Source organism: Pyxicephalus adspersus, chromosome 3 (assembly GCF_032062135.1).
Source record: "Pyxicephalus adspersus chromosome 3, UCB_Pads_2.0, whole genome shotgun sequence".
Lineage (NCBI taxonomy): Eukaryota > Metazoa > Chordata > Amphibia > Anura > Pyxicephalidae > Pyxicephalus > Pyxicephalus adspersus.
Genome location: NC_092860.1, coordinates 24,965,637 through 24,989,438, shown reverse-complemented (window position 1 = coordinate 24,989,438; position 23,802 = coordinate 24,965,637). Strand labels below are relative to the sequence as shown.

Here is a 23,802-nt window from a genome sequence, read left to right as displayed (position 1 = left end):
TGTGTGAGGAGGACAAAGAGGGAGCTCAGTACAGAGCCAGGCTGCTAGGATTGTACATAGGATAGGGAGTGTTATAAACAATTATCTTATTCCTCTATCACAGCACTGGGGCCCCACAGTTCAGAAACCAGGGGCCCCAAACAGATCTCATTTACCATATTGACATTTTCCCCCCACCTCCTAGATTGTAAGCTCTTCGGGCCAGGGTCCTCCCCTCCTCCTGTGTCACTGTCTGTCATTTTGCATTTTGTCATTTATTGTACAGCGCTGTGTAATATGTTGGTGCTATATACATCCTGTTTGATAATAATATAAATGGCTCCTTTGCATGTTAAAGCGCAGGTAAACCCAAAACAATAAAATCTTACATTCAATCCCGCAGAGCAATCGATCCATCGGGAGGTTTCTTACATCGGGTCCTGCGTCATCCTGGCGCGCCATCTTCTCTCTTCTGCGTTCTTATTTCTACGTTACCCGATCTCGCACTGAACAAGCGCTAGATTGGGTGATGTAGATTGGGAAAAAAACTTAGCGATCTCACTGCACATGTGTGAGATCGGCATCTTTTTTCCCAATTGATGAAAGGGCTCTTTCTGCGCATGCCTAAGATGCTTGGGCATCTAAGAGCCTCCTGGAATGCGTGAAGTAGGTATCCCGGGAGGCTTTGCGCTCCCATTCATTCTTGAACGCTTAGGCAATCGAGAATGAGGGGGCGGTGCTGCACACTTTTTTTGTTGCACTAAACACAAACAAACAAAATTTTTACTTTAAATAAAAAGGTTGTCTACCCTGTGAAAATTCCTAGTTTAGGTACGCTTTATATATGAAGGCCTGGAGTTTGGAGATGCCACCTTTCCATGTAACAAGAACACAGAATGTCTTATGTTATGACCCATGTGGGGTGGAAATTGGGGTGCTGGTGACCATTGGGGTCCTCAGTGTTCTTTTGGGTCCCTACACTGCACTATTCCAGCGATACCTGGGTACAAAATGGGTGCACAGGCAGCAAAATCAGGGCTGCACAATTTTCTGACAGAACCATGACCACAGCCATGGATGTCCTGCAGAAGTTACTAAGGCGGCATGCACACATGTGCAATTTTCCTTGCTGGAAATGATCTTTCGTGATTGATAGTGACAGTGCTGTTCTGTTCTATGAAGAGAGAATGAGCAAGCAGCACCCCGATGTTCTCTCCTCACTTGGAAAGCAGTTGTTCTCCATCAGTCATTCATGGATCCGTCCTGATAGATCCATAAACAACGGACAAGCTACCACTGTACACATGTCAGATGCTTGCTGTGTTTGTATTAGACGGAAATCCTCTGACGTGTCTACATCATGCTGCATGTTCATTAATGTGCTTTACAATAATCCGCCCATATGTTAGAACAACCAAATGCGCTATTACTATTATAGCTACATATGCCATTAGATGGCTACATTGAATGTGGTGCCAATGGATGTGCGTTTTAGTGTACCACATGCCAAAACATAGTGCTTACACTTTTTTTTTTTGGTGCATTAGGCAGGTATTCAAATAAAACAGGATACCCTTTAAAGAAAAGGAGGCACCTTAGTGCTAAGGCACTGCAACCGTATAAATCTAGCATAAAACCCCCTTGTTAGACTTAATGGCACTACAATGCACCTTGCCAACAGACATGAATTGCAGTGCACACGCATTTTTTGTGTGTTAGCCCATATAAATGAATAGTCTTAGTATTTATATAATTCTGAGATATTATGCAGCACTGTACAAAGTCCATACTCATATCACTAGTTGTCCCTCAAAGGGGTTCACAATCTAATGTCCCTAATATCTAAAATAGTCATGTTTTTAATACAGTCTAAGGTAAAAAAAAAATTCAGAGGTTGTGGGGAGCCAATTAAACTAACTGTATGTTTTTTTAAATGTGGGAGGAAGTCAGAATACCCAGAGGAAACCCACACAAACACAGGGAGAACCTACGAACTCCATGCAGATAGTGTCCTGGGCGATATTAGAACCCAGTGCTACAAAGACCAGAGTGCTAACCACTGAACCACCATTCTGCGCATAGCACACTGTTTGAGTGCTAACATGCAAATATAAAAAGGAAAGGTTGAAAAGCTCATTAAAAACTCCAGTTAAATGACAAATATTGGAAAAAGTGCTTATTGTAATTGTTCCTAAAGGCTTACTCCTTTGTGCAACCAGTTCCCCTAAAACTCCTGTTAGCCACCTCATGCTAAAGTTCCAGGTTCTGATGCAATCGTATACAACACAGGAGCAGTATCTGTTCTCCATGAGGATACTGAGGACCCGACCACATTCTGTAGCCCCTTGTTAGAATTAATGGCACCACAATGTACTCTGCTAACAAACATTAATTACAGAACACAATAATGCAGAGAAGAAGATCCTTGTGATGTGCACAGGCACCATATTTAGCTGCAATCCAGAGATATTCTTTAAGTGGGGCCACACAGAGATTATCATGGATCATGGATCATGGGTTAATGTACTGTAGGGTCAATGTGTACACAAATGATTGTGGGAAGAATCTATTCTTGTATGTAGTGAAAAACTAAAAAATAAATTAATCACAAAATCATGGATAGGCTGCAACACTACCTTCTGGGCAAAATATAAAAGAAATATCTGTATAACCTAGATCTTGCACCTGTACTTTGAGAGTGTTAAGCCAAGGTCTAGATCAGCTTACTAGACCCCCAAAAAATCTATATATTGGTTATGTATGTGGGGTTTTCTTACCTTTATAATATTGGGCAGAATACTTGCTGGTGTTAGGGATCAGTCTTTGCTGACAAAATTAGGCAAAAGGAAATCCACGTAAAATTCTCAAAAGCTAGAGTGTACCTTGCTTTGAGATACGTAGATGATCTACCCTTCTGACTACTGTTTGCACATGTGTAACCTTATCACCTTTTTGCACATGAGTTGGGCTAGGTGTTTCAAGGCCTTTCAAGCATCATAGTGTTCCAAGATCTTAGAAACCATTCCCTGAACCATTACACCCCCTCCCATACCAGGTGCCTTAGCTGATAAGACTTGCATTAGGCATATGAATGGCCCAGCTTTGTCCACTATCACAGGCTGGAACAGATTTACAATGTTATGTAGAGTGATTGATGCAAGGACCCTTCTCCTCCTCAGCTAAAAAAAACCTTCCTGAAATGGCTTAAAATGCCATTGTGTCCACTTAAATGTCGGTTTACAGGTTGAGGATTGAGAATTCCAAGGAAGGTTAGATTTTTCATAACCCACCTGCTGGCTAGAACCTATAGGACCAAGTGAAATTTATAAACCTTCTGAATGGGGTCAGATTTTCTCTGATCTAAGATGAGTTAGAAGGGTGACCCAGCCTCCAACCAGTAATAAAATGTCCTCAAGATGGGATAAAACTGGTATGTTGTTCTCATCACATTGGTTGATTGGCTGAATTCAACTGATTATTACTGTGTAGTATTACTATGTGCAACCACTCCAACTTTAGTTTTTTAACTCTTATTGGACTTTTCAGGCTTTACAGTCTCTGATCTGCTTTCTAACCGTGTACATTAGGAAGTCCCCCATAAATATTTCTGAACCAGACCCCAGTATAATATCATCTGCTTCCAGACACTGGACAAAACTGCTGATCTTTGGTGCTATGAAGGACTTCCTTTCTATTGTAAACCTATGAAATAAATCCACTGATCTGGACAATGCTCTGCACATATATACATACATAAAGCATTCCTGTAAGCAGTGCAAGATTTATTTGTTCCATAGCCTTGTACACACATTGACCTTATAAGTAAACACTATTGGTATGGAAAACATCAAGGCTTTCATGTTGATGAATCTCTGTTGTTGCCTATTATCCGGCCTGCTTTCCTTTTCCAACAAGTGAGCTTCCTACTTGTAGATTAGGTATATAAATTGTGTCAGGATAAAGTATTTGTACCATTAAAAATGTTCTAATTTTCATTTGACTTATTACCCTATGGATCTAGTGCTGATGCTACAGAAGTTAAACATTCTCTGAAGTGGAAAACCTGGTTCCTGCTCATCCCTTGTGACCACAAGATTTACTATGTTTAGGTTGCAACCTTTATGGCAACCTATAAACAAATTTATTCATCTGCTACATTTCTGGACATGCATTTATGGAATGTTGCTGCAGGTCATTAGGGGGTCTGGAAAAGTCAGATTTGACCTTTTGGTGGGACCTGTTGAACCAATGTAATGACAATGGGTCTGATTTATTAAAGCTCCCCAAGGCTGGAGAGGATACACTTTCATCAGTAAAGCTGGGTGATCCAGCAAACCTGGAATGGATCTGGTCCAGAATTCAAAAAATTTGCTAACAAATAGTAAATTACTTTGAAGAAATCCATTCCAACTTTGCTTGATCACCCAGCTTCACCGATAAAAATGCATCCTCTCCAGCCTTGGGGAGCTTTAATTAATCAGGCCCAATATATAAACCTCTGGGTGTGTAAGTATATCAACACAGCCTAACAAAGCACCAATGGTAACAATCACATGTTCAGGTACTTTCATTGGGAGATTGAAGCTCCTCTATATGTGACATCCTTCATTGGCTATTTTAGCTTATTATTATTATTATACAGGATTTATATAGCGCCAACATATTACGCAGCGCTGTAGCTTAATAAACATTTCAACCTTCCGGATTAATTATGAATTGTGTGAAGCCTGGGAAAGGATCCGCAGCATTCCTAAAACTTTATCTTTAATACCTTAAATCTATATCTCTAGGCAAAACCTAATTTTTCATAGAGTGGGGAAAGCTTGGATCCTGTGATCCTCTGCTTGGGCATTTCAGTTGCATGGGGAAACTGAGAGGGGTGAGAAAATGTGATCAGAACTAGAAGGCTGGATGTGATTTTGTTATTGTATACAACTAAAACTAATCCTCGTAAGGGAAATCATTGTGTTTAGCCACACCATGTGATTAATAAACATGAACAGGTAGAAATTACACCCTAATATCTTACTATATTTATTATATATGAGTACTGTAAATTATGTCCACAAATCCACACACAATTAGTCAAATGTTCAAGAGCTTTTTTCACCTTTATGTTTCCTTAAAAATAGTTTTTTAAAATAATTTAAAAGTTGGATGAAAGGTTTAGGACGAAATAACACTTTTTTTTCAAACTTTAAATCAAACTTTTTTTTAAAGGTGTATATATCCACCCACAGAGGGACAACTAAGATAAAAAGAGGGACAGTCCCTCCATATCAGGGACAGTTGGGGGTATTTACCACTACCTGGCACACCTGGGTATGTGGGAAGCATGTGACTTGCTTCTTTGTTAGTACTCAGGGTAATCATTAGACTAAATCACTGCTGTCACATGGCCAAGGAAGTGCTGTCAATGCTGAACACTGAGGGTCTGATTTATTAAAGCTCTCCAAGGCTGGAGAGAATACACTTTCACCAGTGAAGCTAGGTGATCAAGCAAACCTGGAATGGATTTCTTCAATGTCATTTGATATTTGCTAGCAAATGCTTTGAATCCCAGACCAGATCCATCCCAGGTTTGTTGGATCACCAAGCTTCACTGGTGAAAGTGTATTCTCTCCAGCCTTGAGAGCTTTAATAAATTAGGGCCCATATCGCTGATAAAGGAGGGTGGGATTTGCTGTTTCTTTATTCTACAGCAGGGGTGTCGAACTCAAATACACAATGGGCCAAAATGAAAAATTTAGACAAAGTCGTGGGCCAACCTTGATATTTATTGAAAAAATATCTACAATTGAGGAAGGTCGCTAATGAATGTCAACAGAAGAGGGAGCGCTTGTGGGTCTTGATTGATGTGCCAGCAGAGCATTCTGGGATTTGTAGTATTAGAGGTGCATGCACTGTCTACCGGTAGGCTAGCTCTAGTAGATATTTGGTATTTTATTGCGAGACAAATATAGTTACAGTGCGGTCCAGATTTGGCACCCCTGTTCTACACAATCAAAATGATTGTTAGGGTTTCTCCACTCACTGGAAGGTGACACATGGAGTGCCACCTGGTCTTCATTTAAACACCCTGCAAAAGGTGATTGACTGACAACCCTAGTGGCTGCCAGACTACTTTGTTGCAAAATGTAGCCTGGTTGTGGCACCTGGGACAGTGGCTCCAGCAAGAAAGTTACTGACAGAAGACATAGTACAGACAGGTTGAGGTCAGGACAGGTGGCATATAGTGTACATGGTCAGAGACAGAACAAGATCAGAGCAGGCACAAGACTTGTGCATGTGGCCAGAGGCAGAACAAAAAATAAACTCTTCAACCCAGGGCCAGGTCACACTCTGGGTATAATTCTTCGTTTTATCATTATTATTATTATTATTATTAATAATGATAATAATTAGTCTCTGTTTCTGTTTTTATGGACACTGTGCAATACCATTTTGTTTGTTCTTTATGCTGGGTGTAATTCTCTGTATCTCTTCATTTTTCGTGTTTTTGGACTCTGCACAGTATTATTCGTCAGTCTTTGTTTGGAATCTTGGGGAAGGGGGGCAAAACTGAACTTGCAAAGCGCCATATGTGGTGTTAATCTTGTGCTGCTCCAGCCCAATTCACAGCTTTGCTTTTAACACATGCAAGATTTGCCTATTTTTATATTTGTGGTACATTTACCTAAATTGTCTGAAATTCCACATCCTTTTTTTTGTACCAATGCACATTGTAGGTTCTCTTAATGGATATGATATGTAAATGTATGTAACATACACTATGATGCATTGCCGGAGCATAGGAACCAACCCTTTCTATATAAATCTCAACTTTGTAATTGAATAATGAAAAATGGCAGAAGCAGACCACCATCCTTTGGATGTGGAACAACCAATAAAAGCAGTGCAGAGCAGACCAATTATAAATGACCCCTATCATCCTCAATATAAAATCAGGGACAAGCTAATAGGGGCATTAAAAGTGATTTTCCACCAGTATACAGTGGTTGGAATACCTAGGAAGCTTTCTAATGGAGGTACCAGCTTTCTGGGCACTGGGCTCTTCTTTTCACTCGGCCACTAAAGTGTAATGGCAGAGTCACTATTTTCAGCCCAAACAGGGACTAGTATAGCTTTCATGCTTCTAATAGCAGTCTAGTGTGGGAAAAGGAAAGCACAAAAAATGGCTACCCGTTGAAAGTGACTCACATATGCCAAAAGAGAAGAGCGAAGGGGTGGCTTTGGACAGACACTGTGTCATGCAACAGGAGAAGGTGCAAGAAAAAAGATGAATGGCACCAAGAACACAGGGACAGGTTGGTGGAGATGTGTGTTTTGTGGTATGTGCATTTCCCTGTATGGAGCTCATAAGGCCACTCAGTGACCTATTCCTGCTTGTAGTTCCTCCGTTCTGGCTGTGACCCCTCTATCAGTACTGTGACACACCTTCTATGTCATTCCTAACAGACACACTCACTTTGACTTGGCCATACCCAAGTTTTTGCTACAGTGTCCTATAGTCACACGCAATGTCTCTGCAGTATTGTCTTTCAGTAACTCTGTAACACAAGGGTTCTGTGAATAGAAGTAACCTAATTTAAATAGGTTAGGAAAAAAAGACAAGTAGATATATAATATTTTTATTTAGGACCACCATAAGAATTACATACGGAAACACCAGCATTTTATTACACATCTCATTTTATTCTACAGCCCCAAGGTGTCATAGGATCTGACCAGTTAAGTCATTGAGCCTTTTTTATGTCCCCAAAAAGGGAAGCCATCTCTCAGTCAGACACTCTACATTTCTACTTCTAGTGAGCTTTTTTGGGTTTTCCAACCAATCAAATGCAAACAAGCTAAAGATTGACCAGCTTGTAAGTACTTACAAATAGAAAATATATTCAGAGTTATGGTACGTTTTGGAGTCAAAGTCTTTAAAACAAGTTTAAAAAACTTAATAACTTTAACTGCTATCAAAAAAAACTGAGAGCAGAAGTATATCGGCAGCCACAGAATACCAGAAATGCACACACAGTGGGAAGCTAGAATTCCTAATCCTGGTGCTTAAAATGAGAAGGTAAGATAGCATCTGGCAGCATCTGTGTCTCTTACAAATGTCAGTGCAATGTGGCTGTTAAGTGATCCAATTTCATATGTTGTATTTGCGGCATCTAAGCAGCTGGGATAGTTTGCAGTCAGTGAAGAAGATGGAAAATTTTTCTGGAGAGGAAGACAAGCAACTCAACACTCCAGCCAAGACTTCAACACCATAGGAGGACACTGACGCTGCTACTACATTTCCTGCATGAATTGCCTATGACCTGATAAAAATTACAGAAGCATTATTATCAAAGTGGCTAATAAAATTCAGGTGAACATGCAGAGGCTAAATACAGATTTTGGAGAAGCTACATTTTAATATGACCCCTCCAGACCTCTTTCTGAGTCATCTAGCAGTGTTATTTGTGACAATGCACCCATAGTTGGGGTGATAATGGAGTGAGTATGAAAAGCCCAGATCGACTATCAACTGCATGTTTCCATACTTACAGAACATGTGTCACTACCTGGGCTTTGGTTTTAAAAGGACATATTGATTTTCTAGTATGGATGCTAACCATTTGAAGTTGTACAAGGTGTTATGGTATGCTAGTGGAAAGCAGTGATTGAGGAAGAGTATTTTATCATCAATGCGAAAGATTTTTTTGCTTTTTAATACCCGGAGATTAGATAAATTGTCTTTTCTGGAACACTGAGGATATTTAAATAAATAATAACAGATTAGTGGCAATGGCAATAGGTTGGGAAAGAGGTGGATGGAGAAGTAAGAAAACAGTTAAAAAAATGTAAAGACAACAAAATACAACGTTTTATACATCCTACAACCATTATTATTATTATTATTATTAAACAGGATTTATATAGCGCCAACATATTACGCAGCACTGTACATTAAATAGGGATGTTATTGATGTTAACATGAAATAACATTGAATTATTTTGTACTACAACTGTCACCCAATCCATTATAATACAATAGGTTTCCAAGCAATGTGTGAAAGTGTCACATCAGACAAAACCCTATTGTGATGCTAATGAATGTCATTCATATGCTAACTGACTAATTCATTGCCATATAAATGTTTTTTTTTTTTTAATTTTGGTTCCCTATACCTGAACATTTTTTCCTGCTTTAAAAATGCTCCTTTAGGTCCCCTTATACCCCCAGCAATTTTGGAGACATTCATATGTTCAGGAACATTGAAATTAACATAAGAAGTGGGCTTCTTCCAATGACTTATATTTAAAATTTGTCAATTACTGCCTATAATTTAACATCATTTTTTAAGAAAACCACATGCTATTTAACACTTTTATGTTTTGGGACCTTGTCCTGTATGTCCCCCAGACATCCCAAGCAATTGTGGTGACAATTGTACCCTAAAAACTATGAAATTCTGAATTTGAATACAGGACACAATGCCTGATTCCTAGATATTTTGAAGAATAGATTAATGAATTTTGGATGGGTAAATTTGAAGAGCAAATTACAAGCAAAGGAAACTGAGGAAACGGGAACCCACAGTCAAAAAATGTATAAATTCACCTCCTAATGTTTAATTTCCCCCAATTAAGGCCCAATGTATGGTAAACATTGTCCCAGACTGACAGATTGCCCCTGGCAGTGGTATATTGACTGATACTAAGTTTGTAACCAAATGCCTCAGAGTGGTTAATAAACGAGGGGTGTCACTGAATAACAGATCTCCACATTTCCTGTATTTGGCACGGCCAACATAATAAATCATTACAAAGGGATACATATAAGTGGTAGGTGCAGCTATTGCCCTATTGTATTGGAAGGGACACAGCTACACCTCTCCAGCTTCAGTCCGATGAAAGCAGTCGGGTTCTTGCATGTTTTTGCTGCGATTCATCAAAGGACTGGTATGACACTTCTAAAGGTTAAAGCAATAAATGCATTCAATTGATTTTTATTTTGTTACTGTCTTTGATATACAGAGATTCCTGCAGTAGCATGAAGCTTTAAACCAGCCAGGCAAGTAACGTACACAGCAAACATCAATGACCTTGACTTATATACAGCGAAATGGCCATATCAGCTGCATTATGAGGATCAGTTATTGACACATGACTGACACATTAGTGAATTGCCTGCTTACTGCTGAGTACACATATATAGGTGCTTGAGGTTTAATGGTTCATAAATGCAATAAATTAGCTAAATAAAGCCAAAGTTTTTTTTGGTGTGCAAACTATTGTCCTTTGTTTTCCTAAAAAAAAAAGCAGCCACGGTGAAATTTGTGCCTTCTGCCAGAATACTGCAGAAAAGGAACCTTGAGTTCTGTGGGGAAGCAGTGGTCTCTCTCCACACAATCCTAACAAAAGCTTAAGCTCCCTATTGACTGAAAATCTTTAGCTCTGACTACAGAGAGATCACTGCTTGTATACAAAGAGCAAGGGTCCTACTTTACAATATACTGGCAAGGTATGGATTTTTCTACTCTATGCTATGGTTTTTTTCTACAGAAAACAAACTGTACAATACTGATCTATCAGGGAAATTTTCACTCACCTCCTGTGTGACCACCAAGACTGGACGGGGCCTTCACAAGAATAAATATTTCTATAATGTGCAGTGGGGAATGATTGTTCAGTGTGAGGTGTTTATTGTTCTTTTTTTGGGGGTTACTTCCAGTTTCCTAATTGCACATCATTATTACTACTTCCTGGTCATTCCCTTGTAGTTGCAGGGATAGATGGTCACAACTTGGCATTATGATGATATGAATATTTGGGTATGTTATTTATATAATTTGGAACCCTGGAGGTTGTGGCCTTAATTGCCCAAGTTTGTTACCAATAAGTAATTAGGATGTATGTATTGAAACAAAAGTTTTTTGTATTTTTTGTTGTCTGTTGTCCTAAAAAGGGACCAATGTGGCCCACATACACAGTGTCAATTGGTATGACACCATAGTAAAAGGATTTTTAAAGAACCATGAGTGTTGGCATTATAACCTATATAACAAAGCTGCTACACCCCCTTCCTCCCTCGCTCTGTACAGTAGTGCAGGGAAGAATGATATTTTAGCTATAGTTTACCAGTTCCAGGATGGTTCAGATTGAGCTGTGAGGTCTGTTACTGGGACTTGTATGGTGATGACGTTGATCTCACTGCCCTGCACTACACTGCATATAGAGGAGGTGGGAGCAGCAGTTTCATCATAAAAGGGGCCATGTGGAGAAAAGCAGGGGAAAGGAAAATTGTTTTATTTTATTTTTTTAAAATCTATATCACAGTAAAAAGAATGTAGTAATACTATACAGCCACGAGATGGCACCAAAGCACCTATCTAGTGCCATGCTATAGCTAAAGTAGGAGTTTAAAGTGGAGCTAGAAGCAATTTTCCTATTTGTGTTAAGTGCTGAAGGGTTAGAGACACTGTCAGTTTTTTTTTAATGCCATTGCTCATTAGAGTCAGTGTAATTGAATGTGGATTAATCTCCAGAACAGGAGATAGGAATCTTACGGTGGGAAGAGGGGTGCATTTTCATGTAAATGAATCCGTTTAGGAATGCCCACCCCCGCAGACTGACATCTCTTTAAATATTTTGATAAATACTTTTCCACATCTTGCTCCCAAGGGTGCTGTAATGTTTTCTGGTAGCTTTTTATAGATCTTTGCTGACTCCTCCATCCAGCCATGATCTGCTATGATACACAAGTAAACAAGAAACTTACTGATCACTGGATCTTACACAAATTATCTTTTAAAAAAACACAAAAAGTTTTATTGAATGGTATTATCATGTTAAGAGAGAAAGGAGAAAGCAGGGAAGGCAAAATATTACATGTAGGGCCTCTCCCCAGCACCATATGTACACTTGTATTTTTCTTGGATAGAAGGCTCCTAACATTGCACAGCGTGTAACTGTTTCAAGAAGCAACAACAAAAATACAGCAATCCACAAAAATAACAATAACAATTAGATTAGAAATCAGTTAGATCTCAAACAATCGCAGCCATCAGGATTGTGTGGGTGGATAGCTTTTGCTTTTAAAGTGGTAGTAAACTAAAAATAAATAAGTTACCTTTAATCCGGCAGATCCCTCGATGGCCTCGGTCCTTCCGGTCTCGCATCGTCAAGGAATTCCTCTTTTCGTCCTGGCACAGAGGAAGCACTGGGCGACGCCATCTTCTGTCTTCTTTCCAGTCTTTTTTCTCACCAGATCTTGCACTGCGCAGGTGTGAGATTGGGTGATACAGCCACTGTAAAGGGGGAAAAAAAGAGAGCCGATCTCACTGCGCATGCCCCTTCTGCGCATGTCCGAGATTAGAGCTCACAGAGCCTCCCGGGATGGGTGACGTAGGTATCCCAGGAGGCTCTGCGCTCCATTCAGACTTAATCGCTGCAGCAAATAAGACTTAAAAGGGCAGTACTGCACCCCTTTAAAAAAGGGTGTTGCATTTAAAAAAAAAACATTTTTACTTTTAAGTAAAAATGTTGAGTTTAGGTGCGCTTTAAGTTTGACTTGGAATTCCGTATGCAAAAAATATCCAAACAGTAGCAAAATACCCCAGCGGAGTGGTTATGTAGTACATCAAAGGGCTGTATTTATAAAGCAGGGAATCAGATGTTCCCTGGTGGAGAATCTTCCAGATCCATGCGTTTCAATAATTGGTTCTTCAACTTCATGATGATTTTGATTAATTTGATTTACATATTTAACCTCCCAGGCGCTCTGAATAATAAGGATTTTTAAATATCAAAGCGGAACATTTAAAAATACTCCCTCCCATGCCTGTTCGGCATCTGCATCCCCAACGTGCAGACCCGGGTAGGCATCGCCAAGCGACACAGATGCTGGGCATCGCTTGGAGGACACTGTGGGGAACAGGTAAGCTTTAAAACTCCCTTGTAATTTCCCCCCCAGTGTGGCTCGGGTTCCTGCTTTTGGTACTGAAAATTAAAGAGGAACTAAATCCAAAAGTTCCTAAAACAAAAAAAAAAAAAAATACCTTCAATCCCGCAGGGCAGTCTGATCCATCCGGGGGTCTCTGCTGTCGGGTCCCACGTCGTTCTGGCATCAGCCCACGAGCCGGGCGCCGCCATCTTCCTTTCCTTTTCCTGTTTCTTCATCCTACGTCACCCGCCCCAGGCGTGAGATCAGGTGACGTAGGATAGAAAAAAACTTGGCGATCTCACTGTGCATGCGTGAGATCGGCAAACATTTTCCCCCATAAAAAAGGCTTCTTCAGCGTATTCACGAGGTGCTCAGGCATGTGCAGAAGGAGCACCCAAGAGCCTCCCAGGATGTGTGATGTAGGTGTCCCGGGAGGCTTTGTGCTCCCATTCATTCATGATTACCTAGGCCAGGGGTCGGCAAAGTTTTATGGCCACTAGGACATTTATGGGGTGGGCAGGAGCACACCAAATAAAAACTTCTGATCCCACTGCGCATGCGACTGGAAAGCCCCTTCTAAGCATGCTCGACCTTCAGACATGCGCAGGAGCAGCCTGCTCCCATTAAAGATGGGGGGGGGGGGGGACTTGGCTTTTTTTTTAAGGCATTTAACGAAAATAAAGACATTTTTACTTTATATAGAAGGGTTATCCAGGTAAAAATTAGTCCGCTTGAATTAGGAAATTAAGTATTTTTTGCAACGACATCACAAAGCAAATGCTCTTGAAAAGCTGTGTGTAATACTTTATGTCAAAGGGCCCTTAGTGGAAATGTAACCATTGCTAGGCCTATAGAGGTGTACAAATGTGAGGGCTGAAGTAATTATCTACTTAAAGTCCAGTTATAAGGTTATCCTGTCACTTTTATTAGCATGTCGCTACCGGAGCTGAACCCTTTATACACCAACATGAATTCTACATCCGTCAGAAACGCTTAGCAACCAATCACAGCCCTACTTCCGGCCGCCCCTACCCACAATGCTTTAGGAACATTTCCGTCCTTCCTCCAACCAGCAAACACCGCGGCCCTCTATGACTGAGCTGATTTCATTTTTGCCCGCCTCTATTAGTACAATTGACCAATCACGGGTGACTGACAGGTCTCTTAACGAATCGACGAACAAACCGAGTGGCAGCGGTGCCTATCAATTTGCGGTGGGCGTGTCCAAGTGTCGCTTCAGGGACCGGTCGCTAGTTTCATTTTTGGGTAGAAGAGGGCCGACGTACCGGAGTAAAAATGGTGAGTTTTGTGGTGGTTGGGGGATAATGGCGGGGTGACCTGGGCAGGGAGAGGAGATAGATGAGGTAGCACAGCCTGTGTCTTCTATATCAGTTCGGCAATGATGGAGCAGACATTTGCTGCATCACTGGTCCCTCCATAAGCGCCGAGGGTGAAAGTATGTTCACTTTTGTGAAAGGAAGGAAAAGCTTGATTCACCTTGCTAATAATAAACTTGTGTTGTATGGGAATAAAGGGCTTAGGCTCTTGTAGTAAGGTTTAGATACCTGTGTTACGATTGTTGTGATAGGGAATTGTTATAACACCTAGCATTGTGCTCAGATCACCTCAGCTAAATCATTCTTCATGTTTGTAATAAAACCGAACTGACCATCAAGAGGTGTAAGTTCACCTAGGGCCTTCACATCTCAGCACGACAGGACAGCGCCACCTACTGGCTGCAAGAAGTGTTTGCAAAATACAGGCAGTCCCCGGGTTACAAGATAAGGGACCGTAGATTTGTTAAGTTGAATTTGTATGTAAGTCAGAACAGGTACATTATTTTAATAAAGGCAATTAGGACAGATGTTTGTCTCAACATAATATTATACAGCATGGTGTCAGTTACTGTATAAAATCCTCACTGTGAGTTTATCACAAACAAAGCAAAAAAAAACAAAAAAATTATGGAGTCCAGACATTTATTAACTTCTTGAGCATGCTGTGCTTTGATATGTAAAAAGAAACAACTGCAGAGTTTGTCTTGGTCATTAAAGTGTTACCAGAGGCTGCAGAAAGAGCTCCCCTCCCCCCCAAGATCACCCACAACCTCAGCTGTGTTTAGCAAAAGATTTCATGAAGTCATGAAAACCGCCCCCCTCCTCCAAGCCTCCATCCTGCACAGGAGCGAGCAGGGAAGCCCCGTTCTTATCTAGGAGTCGTCCGTATGTCGGATGTCCTCAACCCAGGGACTACCTGTAGTCATGTGTAATAGGGTCTATTTATAAAGCAGTGAATCTGAAATATTCCTTAGTGGAGAATCAATCCATGACATTGAAATACATGGATATGAAAGGTTCTTCACTAGGGAATATTTCGGTGATTGTGGCTTTATAAACGCACAACTATTAGATTCAGACACAATTCTGTCCATTTTTTTAGTGGCTAAGCAGAGGATTATAACCTCAGGTACTCAATTAGAGAGATTTATCCTCACTTTTTGGGCCTGATTTATTAAAGCTCCCCAAGGCCGGAGAGGATACGCTTTCATCAGTGAAGCTGAGTGGTCCAGCAAACCTGGAATGGATCTGGTCCAGGATTTTATCCATTTGCTAGCAAACGACTTTGATGAAATCTATTCTAGGTTTGTTGGATCACCCAGCTTTACTGATGAAAAGGTATCCTCTCCAGCTTGGGGAGCTTTAATAAATCAGGTTCATTGTTTTGGTGACATCAGGTTATCAGGCAGGAAATTCTGCACCAGGAACAGCGGCAGCACTATAAGATTGTGCAGTAATTTACCTGCCCTTTTAGCTGGGCGCACCACCCGGAACTTTTCAGTGACTGCCCGGCTGTTTTTGGTTGGTTACTAAAGTTGGGTCATAATCCAGACACTGCCACCCCCTACAGCTTCTTCCTATCCAATTTAAAATAATTTCTAGGGAGATTACTGTTCTAGACTCCTGCCAAAAAATGTTCTGCTATCAGGATTTCCCTTCATTTCCTGTCCAGTACAATTATAAGCACGAAGACGGTGCCTGCTGAGTCTCTATGATTGACAGAACTGAATTCTAATGAATGAATGAAAGGGCCTGGGGACAATATATCCGGGGAGGGAAGGAACGGATAGTGCTGGATGTCCTCCAGTCCAGGACATAAGAAGGGATTGTCTGATGTGCTGCAGCTTCTAATGCACCCTATGGGAAGCTTGCAGAGACATCATTGCAATACGTGATAGAAACCTGTATAACCGTGCAAGGCTGAGGGGTCTTAAGCGAGTGCCCCAGAGGATGTTAGTTCACAGTGAATAGGGGTTACATCAGATAATTTGGATATTGGAAACAGAAACCATTTACATTACAAGGGACCGGCTCCTTTGTGTTTTTAGAGTGATTTTGGGCACAGAATATCATATTCGTATGATCTTGACGTATCACCAATTTCTCTGACTTCCTGTTCACAATTCAAAAAAGGTTAAATTCTTGTTTAGAGCCCTCTCTTTCAGTTTGACGTCTGCCCCACAAATCCTGATCAAGTTATGGCTGCTCTTCCTATTCAGTTTTGCAGTGAGATTACCACTTCTTCATGCCAGTGAATCGCTGCTTCTGTACCAGCCCTATAGAGAATGAATTGGGGCAGCAGTGAGCGGCCAGTACTGGCCCCATAGAGAATGAATTGGGGCAGCAGTGAGCGGCCAGTACTGCTCACTGCTGTCAAATGTGCAGATTCTTTAAGAACCAGTGCTGTGGTGTGAGAGACCAAGTGGCTGGCAAGGTGACCGCTGCCAGTATTGGTGTGGGATTGCTCGATCCTGGTCTTAATCTGCCCCTATTGTCCAGTTTTTTTATTTAGAAAGTCATCACACATCCATTACCCATTAAAACAACCCCAATGTCCCAAAAGATGCCCACTATAAATAGCCAGTCGTACAGGCAAACAACACAGGACATCCCCAAAATCCACATATCAATCTACACCCACAGGATAGAACCAGACGTTGTAGCAAAATGTCTGATTATTATTGTACAGATGTTATTGGACAACATGATCACAGTCACATTATCACAGAAATTCAGTGCCTCACGCAAAAAGAAGGCCTCTGTATTGGGCTTACAAGTAAATTCAGTTTAGCTGGGCGCACCACCCAGCACTTTTCACTAACCACCCGCCTGTTTTTGGTTGGTTACTGAAAGTTGGGACACAATACAGGGGCTGCCACCACCTACAACTACCTCTGTTATACCCATTCAGCCAAGCATAATGGAAATTTTGTTTTTTTGATTTCTGTTTTGTTTTTAGTATTGTATATATTTTCTAGTACTCATTTTTTTCTTCTGGTTTCCTTTAGTCTATTATGAGCTATAACGGAGGGGCTGTCATGGCCATGAAAGGAAAGAACTGCGTGGCCATAGCCGCTGATAGACGCTTTGGAATCCAAGCTCAGATGGTGACAACAGACTTCCAGAAGATCTTTCCCATGGGTGATCGCTTGTATATTGGACTGGCCGGCTTGGCAACTGATGTGCAGACAGTGTAAGGGTTTTTCTGAGAAACAAACATTTGGGATATGTAAATAACATACAAGAATTGCACATACCTAATAATACCGTATAACCATGTAAAGCTGAATATCCAAATAAGGTTGGCCACCATTACACTACAAAAGAAGATTTCAAAGGACCAGATCAGGATTAGTGAACTTTCCCACATTGTGCACCTTAATTTGAGGACCCTTTTGCCCTAATGATTGACATTTTGTTTCTGTATCATAAACAATATTCTTGTATATCAGTTCTTGAGACTTCCTTACAACCACTTTCTTTCATGGAACTTCAGTGATGAGTATATGGCATTTTTCAAGGCAGGTTTCCTGATAATGACAATTCTGACCCATGCATGTTTTTTGTTTTACCTGGTTTACTAACAACTCATTATTTTCTCATGTGTATCTAATGGTTGTTTTTTGGTGATCAAGATAATCTAGCTGCCTATTACAGGCTTCAGGTTACACTAACACTGGGGCAAAGTGTTAAAGACATAGGGGGATGCAAAGTGTGCGAGTCCCAGACCCTCTTTATGCAACAAGGAACTGAACTGATTTGGCATATTCTGTATTTACTATATATTACATTATTGCGGGGGCAGGGTGGAGCAGAGGTTGTGGAATCTGTGAATTCACATTTTTTATCATGAATTAAAAGCCATTAATTTAACATGTCTGCATTTTATTTTGCAGGTCCCAGCGCCTAAAGTTTAGACTCAATCTTTATGAGCTCAAAGAAGGGCGTCAGATCAAACCTAAAACTTTCAAAAGCATGGTTTCAAACTTGCTATACGAGAGAAGGTAAGAGAGGCACATTTAATTTGTTAGAAGGTTGCAGTGTCTGAAATTGTTGAGTTTGCATAAAAGAAGTTAATTCTTCCAGTTCACCAAAGCAGTGATTTGGAGAATTTTTAGCTTCACTACTTTAAACTATCATGCAACACATAAATCGGGGAACGCCTGTTTCCTACGACCTCTAATTCTCCAAGAGTTTTGCCTAAGGCAGATCATTACCGTAGTATACATCAGCTAACCAGTCTTTAAATGTGGTGACTATTCGTTTTCCTTTTAAAAGGGAAAGTATGTTTACACAAAATACCTGTTATTTATTGCCAGAATTCCAGGGATTTTGACTTCTTTGGCTCACCAAACTGATATTTTAATTATTTTTATCAGCTTTTATGTCCCTTTTTAGGACCAGAAATTTCATGTTTTCATGATGTTCTAATTAGTCAGTTGAAAACAGCTCTTGTATAACATTTTAATGGTTTCTCTGTAAAGGGTTCATACATTGTGGAACACAGGCCTTAGCAATATAGTATAGAAACTTGTACTAAAGGAATATTTAGGATTGCAGAACTCACACAGTTTGACTTGTTTCAGATTGGTCATTGAAAGTAAGGACAGCATTGATGGCATATAACTAGCATTTTAATAGGAAGGTTGGAAAATCTGGCCCCCCATATACCTCTAATTACAGCTACCTTTTAATGTCTTTAAATCCAGGTTCTGTTTTCAGAAACTTTTTTTTTGCGTGCTTTCTGTCCCAGAAAAAAACAGGAATTCAGAGAAAATCCTTTAGTTGACACCAGAACAGATGACGGTGTTAAAAGATTTTGGCACTATACATGTTTTGGTGACATCTGTAAAATTGTTCTGTTAATCTTATGATCTTATGTATTATTTAGGGTACAACATAGGCAGAGTGTGGTGGCCAGAATATAGGACATGCAACTCCCTAGGCAGTGATCCAGAGTATGTTGTGTGTAGAATGCAGCTGTCCTGAGTATGTTGTGTGCATTGTATGTCAATGAATTCTAATTGATAGCAGCAGAAAAATTGCTTTATCTTTGGGACTTTAAACCATCTGCCTATCCTGTGCCCCTGGTTCTGCTGGATGATGCCTCCATTGAGTGGTGGTTAAATCCAGGGCTGTTTAGTAGGAGCCGGAACAACTATTGTTATCTGGCATTGGAGTTTACAAAAATGTATAGACCTGACTCTGACATCAAAGCCCTGGGTAAATACTTTAGTCAGTGGATCAACTTGGATGTTGGCTGTTTCTGAACAATGGTTAGCAATGACCATGATCATCAACAGTATGGTGCATATTTATGTGCTGTCTACGTTATAAAGTTTACTTGTCACCATATGAAGGCTTCTACCCAGGCACTTTTAGCTGGGCGCACCACCCAGCACTTTTCAGCACCCACCCGGCTGTTTTTGGGTGGTTACCAAAGAGTTTGGTCACAATACAGGGGCTGCCACCCACCTAAAATTTCTTCCCACCCGGCTTAAAAAAAATTCTGGATTGAGCACTGATATGGATATAAATAAGAACAGGAACACTGGGGTTTTGGCAGCTTTCCTGCTCTTCTTATTTATATCTATATATTTAAACTATGGGTTGGCATTAATTATTATTTACTATCAGTATCTGTAGTTGTCACCATAGACTACAGTCTGTTATTACACAGGTCATAATATTTATGGCATTGGCAATACCCCATGGTTCCATTCCAGATCATTTACAATTTTTCTACTATAAGTTTGGAGCACAGAGCAAAAGTCTTTGGATACAGGGTGGAATTTGTTATCCCCCTGGTGTGTGTGTATATATATATATATATATATATATATACACAAATTCTTCATTGATCATAAGAATTTTTTTGACTGCAACCAAGGTTGGCAAAGGGGACCAATTTGGACTGGATATTTTTTTAGGGAGTCCTCTATGTGCCAAAATGTAATTCATTCTGAGAGATTTGAAAATGATTGCGTGATATACGCTATATCTGACCTCACATTAAAGGTCAGCGCCTTCAGGTTACTTCAGAAAGTGCTCCAGTAGTCTCAGACATAACTGATTAGTAGTCACAAAATCGTACTCAATGAAGGCAGTGCCAGAATTAATTCTCATTGGTGCAGTAATCCTGATCACATCTTTTTCGCCAAACAAGAACACTGTTTGCCTTTCAAAAGGGTTCTTGTTTACCAGGGTCTGGTAAGTCCCAGTCCTTGGACTGACAGTGAGATTTATGAATTGGAACTCATGTACTTATACGTATTGTTGTTGTGTTATATAGCTTGTGAAGACATTTGTATCTCAGATATATCTATTCTTGTTCTCTACTAGGTTTGGTCCTTACTATGTTGAACCAGTCATTGCTGGTTTAGACCCCAAGACCTTTGAGCCATTCATTTGCTCCCTGGATCTTATTGGATGCCCAATGGAGACTGAAGACTTTGTAGTTAGCGGGACATGTTCAGAACAGATGTATGGCATGTGTGAATCTCTCTGGGAGCCAGACTTGGTGAGTGTAAAAGGTTTTACATAAAGTAGCCTGAACAATACTTTTGATTGCAAATATTTTTAAAGTTTCAATCCTGCAGGGCAGCCTGATCCCTCCGGGGTTGTCCTACATCAGGTCCGGCGTCATCCCGACATCGTCCCAGGGCCGGTGCTCCGAGTTCTTCATACTACATCACCCAACCCAGGCGCGGGATCGGGTGACGTAGGATGACAAAAGAAAATTTGCAAGTCTCACTGCGCATGCGTGAAAAGGCAAATTTTCTTTTTTCTTTAAAAGGATCCTTCTATGTACGCCCTGGATGCTCTGGCAAGTGCAGAAGGAGCGCCCAAGAGCCTCCGGGGATGCCTGACGTAGGTATCACGAGAGGTTTAGCGCTCCTATTCATTTTCGACCGTCTAGGCGAACGAGAATTAGGGGGCGGTGCTGCACCCTTTTTTAAAAAGAAAAAAAAGGGTGTTGCACCTAAAAAAAAACAAAAAAAAAAAACTACAGAATTTTTACCTTACATAAAAGGGTTGTCTACCTACCTAAACTATAAGTATGCTTTACTTGCTTACTAATGGAAGGTGAGAAGTGATTCACAATAATTATGGTTTCCATTTTATTATGAAGCAATGAATTCCAGCAATTCCAGAGATGAATCCAAAAAAATATGGGAATAGAAGCCACCTCATCTTAGAATGAAATACACATACACTGCATGCACAGCGCACAAACAGAAAAAATGCCTCGCAGCAGACTAAAAGACTTCAGTCTCCTATGCCGTGAAAAAGCCGTTCAGTAATTTTTTTTAGGATGGACTGTAGTTCTACTTTTTAAAGCCAGATCTAAAGCGACTCCCAGGGAAAAAAAAAAAGATATCGCCACCAAAATGTCTACTTGATAACCATGTATTGTCATTTCCTTTTGGTGTTTGTTAACAATATTCTCTTATTTCTCCCTCCAGGAGCCAGAGGACCTTTTTGAAACCATCTCGCAGGCCATGCTGAATGCTGTGGACAGAGATGCTGTTTCTGGAATGGGGGTGGTTGTACATATCATGTGAGTATCAGTAATTTATTATAGTCATATACTGCTTATAGTCTTGGCAAGTTTGATTTATTTTGATTGCCAAGTGTTAGGTATAACAAAAGCATCTGTTACAACTGTTGTGTTAATGCTATTGACTATGTCCTTAGTTCCACTTTAAGTTAGGTTAATTGTACATACTCCCACCTATCTAATCCCATTCTACAACACTTAACCTTGCTGCTGTTTAGCCACTTCATGGAGTAAAGTTTGCCCAAGTTATTGTTACCCAGTTAAGCAGCTGGACTTTTTGGTTCAGCGTTGTGCCTTACTGCCTTTTCTTAGATTGTAAGCTCCTCTGAGCTCTTCGTTATCTGCTACTTGCAACCCCTATTTAATGTACAGCTCTGCGCTTTGTTGGCGCTATATAAATACAGTTTATTAATATTATTATTATTAATACTGTGCCACATCTCTGCCTCCATTCCGATTGTTCAACTTTACCTCTGTCCAAAGAGAAGAAATTTGACCTGGTTACAGCAGAAATAAAACTGTAAAAATAAAAAAAAATATAAATACAGTTAGGTCTATAAATATTTGCACAGAGACAACTTTTTTCTCATTTTGGTTCTGTACATTACCATAATTAATTTTAAATGAAACAACTCGGATGCAGTTGAACTGCAGACTTTCAGCTTTAATTCAGTGGGTTGAACAAAAAGATTGCACAAAAATGTGAGGAACTAAAGCATTTTTAACACAATCGCTTCATTTCAGGGGCTCAAAATTAATTGGACAATTGACTCAAAGGCTTTTTCATGGGCTGGTGTGGGCAATTCCTTCATTATGTCATTATCAATTAAGCAGATAAAAGGCCTGGAGTTGATTTCGGGGGGGGTGTATGTGGAAGATTTTGCTGTGATCATGTGCTCAAAGGAGCTCTCCATGCACATGAAACAAGGCATCTTTAAGCTGCAAAAACAGAAAAAAACCCACAGAACCAAAATTGGAAAAAAGTTGTCTCTGTCCAAATATTTATGGACCCAAGTGTATATATATATATATCATTTTGCTGTATACAAATGTTTTATGAAATTTATTCAGATTCTAAAATGTACTTTTCTTTTTGCAGAGAAAAAGATAAAGTTACCACACGGACACTGAAGGCACGCATGGATTAACCTCTCCTAAAACTGTTCTTTGGGCTGAACACTGCAACAATTTTTTTTTTAATAAATCAATTTATTAATTATGGATTAAATCAAATGGCTCTTTTTTATTTATATCAGTGACTGGTAGAAATTTCAGTAAGCAGCAGAGTACACAGGTAGTTCTGCCAATCTGGTACAGCATGGCAAATCTAATTAGATCACAAAGATCATAGATGTATTAAAAGCCTTAGTTACCTCACATAAAGTGTGTGGACAAAAAATATATCTGTACCTCTCTGGAATATATTTATTTTTCCCAATGTTTAAACCTTCAAATATTCTGGTCCTTTAGAACAGCCTTTCTAAACCTTTTTAACCCTTAAAATAATCCGGTGTCAGGGAAAATTTTATTTGTATTAGCTGCTAGTAAAAACAATGCACCCCCCTCCAACCTTTAGTGGTTAGAATATCACCTTTTACAGACAGCAGAAATGGTCCTTGGTTTTGTGCAGCTGGCTCTGCCACTTGGTGTTGGCTTTCCCTCCCTATAGGGTGTCAGTAAGCCTCAGCTCAGGGATCCCCTGGCAATGTCTGGAGGATTCCTGGATGAAGATGGCTGCTTCAGAAATACATTTTGCTTCTAACTTTCTGTTTGAGCTGCCGACACACAGTAAGCTTAACCCAATTATCTCTTCTGGACTATAGAACACTTCCTCTTCCACTTATCCCTATAACATACATTGTGGGCCAAAAAGGAGATTGCAAACATAGCTGATACTTCTGCCTGGGATTTCAGTGCCGCAGAACTTGTCAGCAGCAACAGTCCTATTTTTTTTTTTTCCATTCCTTTTCTCAGACGACTGTTTATCTATTGCTCCATCT

At 40.2% G+C, this 23,802-nt stretch overlaps 1 protein-coding gene and 1 long non-coding RNA gene across 2 annotated transcripts; one reads left to right on the top strand and one right to left on the bottom strand.

Moving 5' to 3' along the window:
* Positions 1 to 7,600: 7,600 nt before the first annotated feature.
* Positions 7,601 to 13,925, bottom strand: LOC140325893 (uncharacterized). Its single transcript, XR_011919743.1, has 3 exons — positions 13,598 to 13,925; positions 12,092 to 12,269; positions 7,601 to 11,710 (listed from the first exon to the last, which is right to left on the bottom strand). It is a non-coding gene; the product is annotated as an uncharacterized lncRNA (long non-coding RNA).
* A 121-nt stretch (positions 13,926 to 14,046) lies between these two features.
* Positions 14,047 to 23,035, top strand: PSMB3 (proteasome 20S subunit beta 3). The gene is made up of 6 exons (XM_072403992.1): positions 14,047 to 14,203; positions 17,250 to 17,434; positions 18,138 to 18,245; positions 20,584 to 20,761; positions 21,708 to 21,802; positions 22,902 to 23,035. The coding sequence occupies exons 1-6, from the start codon at positions 14,201 to 14,203 to the stop codon at positions 22,948 to 22,950; spliced, it is 618 nt and encodes a 205-aa protein (XP_072260093.1). The 5' UTR covers positions 14,047 to 14,200; the 3' UTR covers positions 22,951 to 23,035.
* The last annotated feature ends 767 nt before the right edge of the window (positions 23,036 to 23,802 follow it).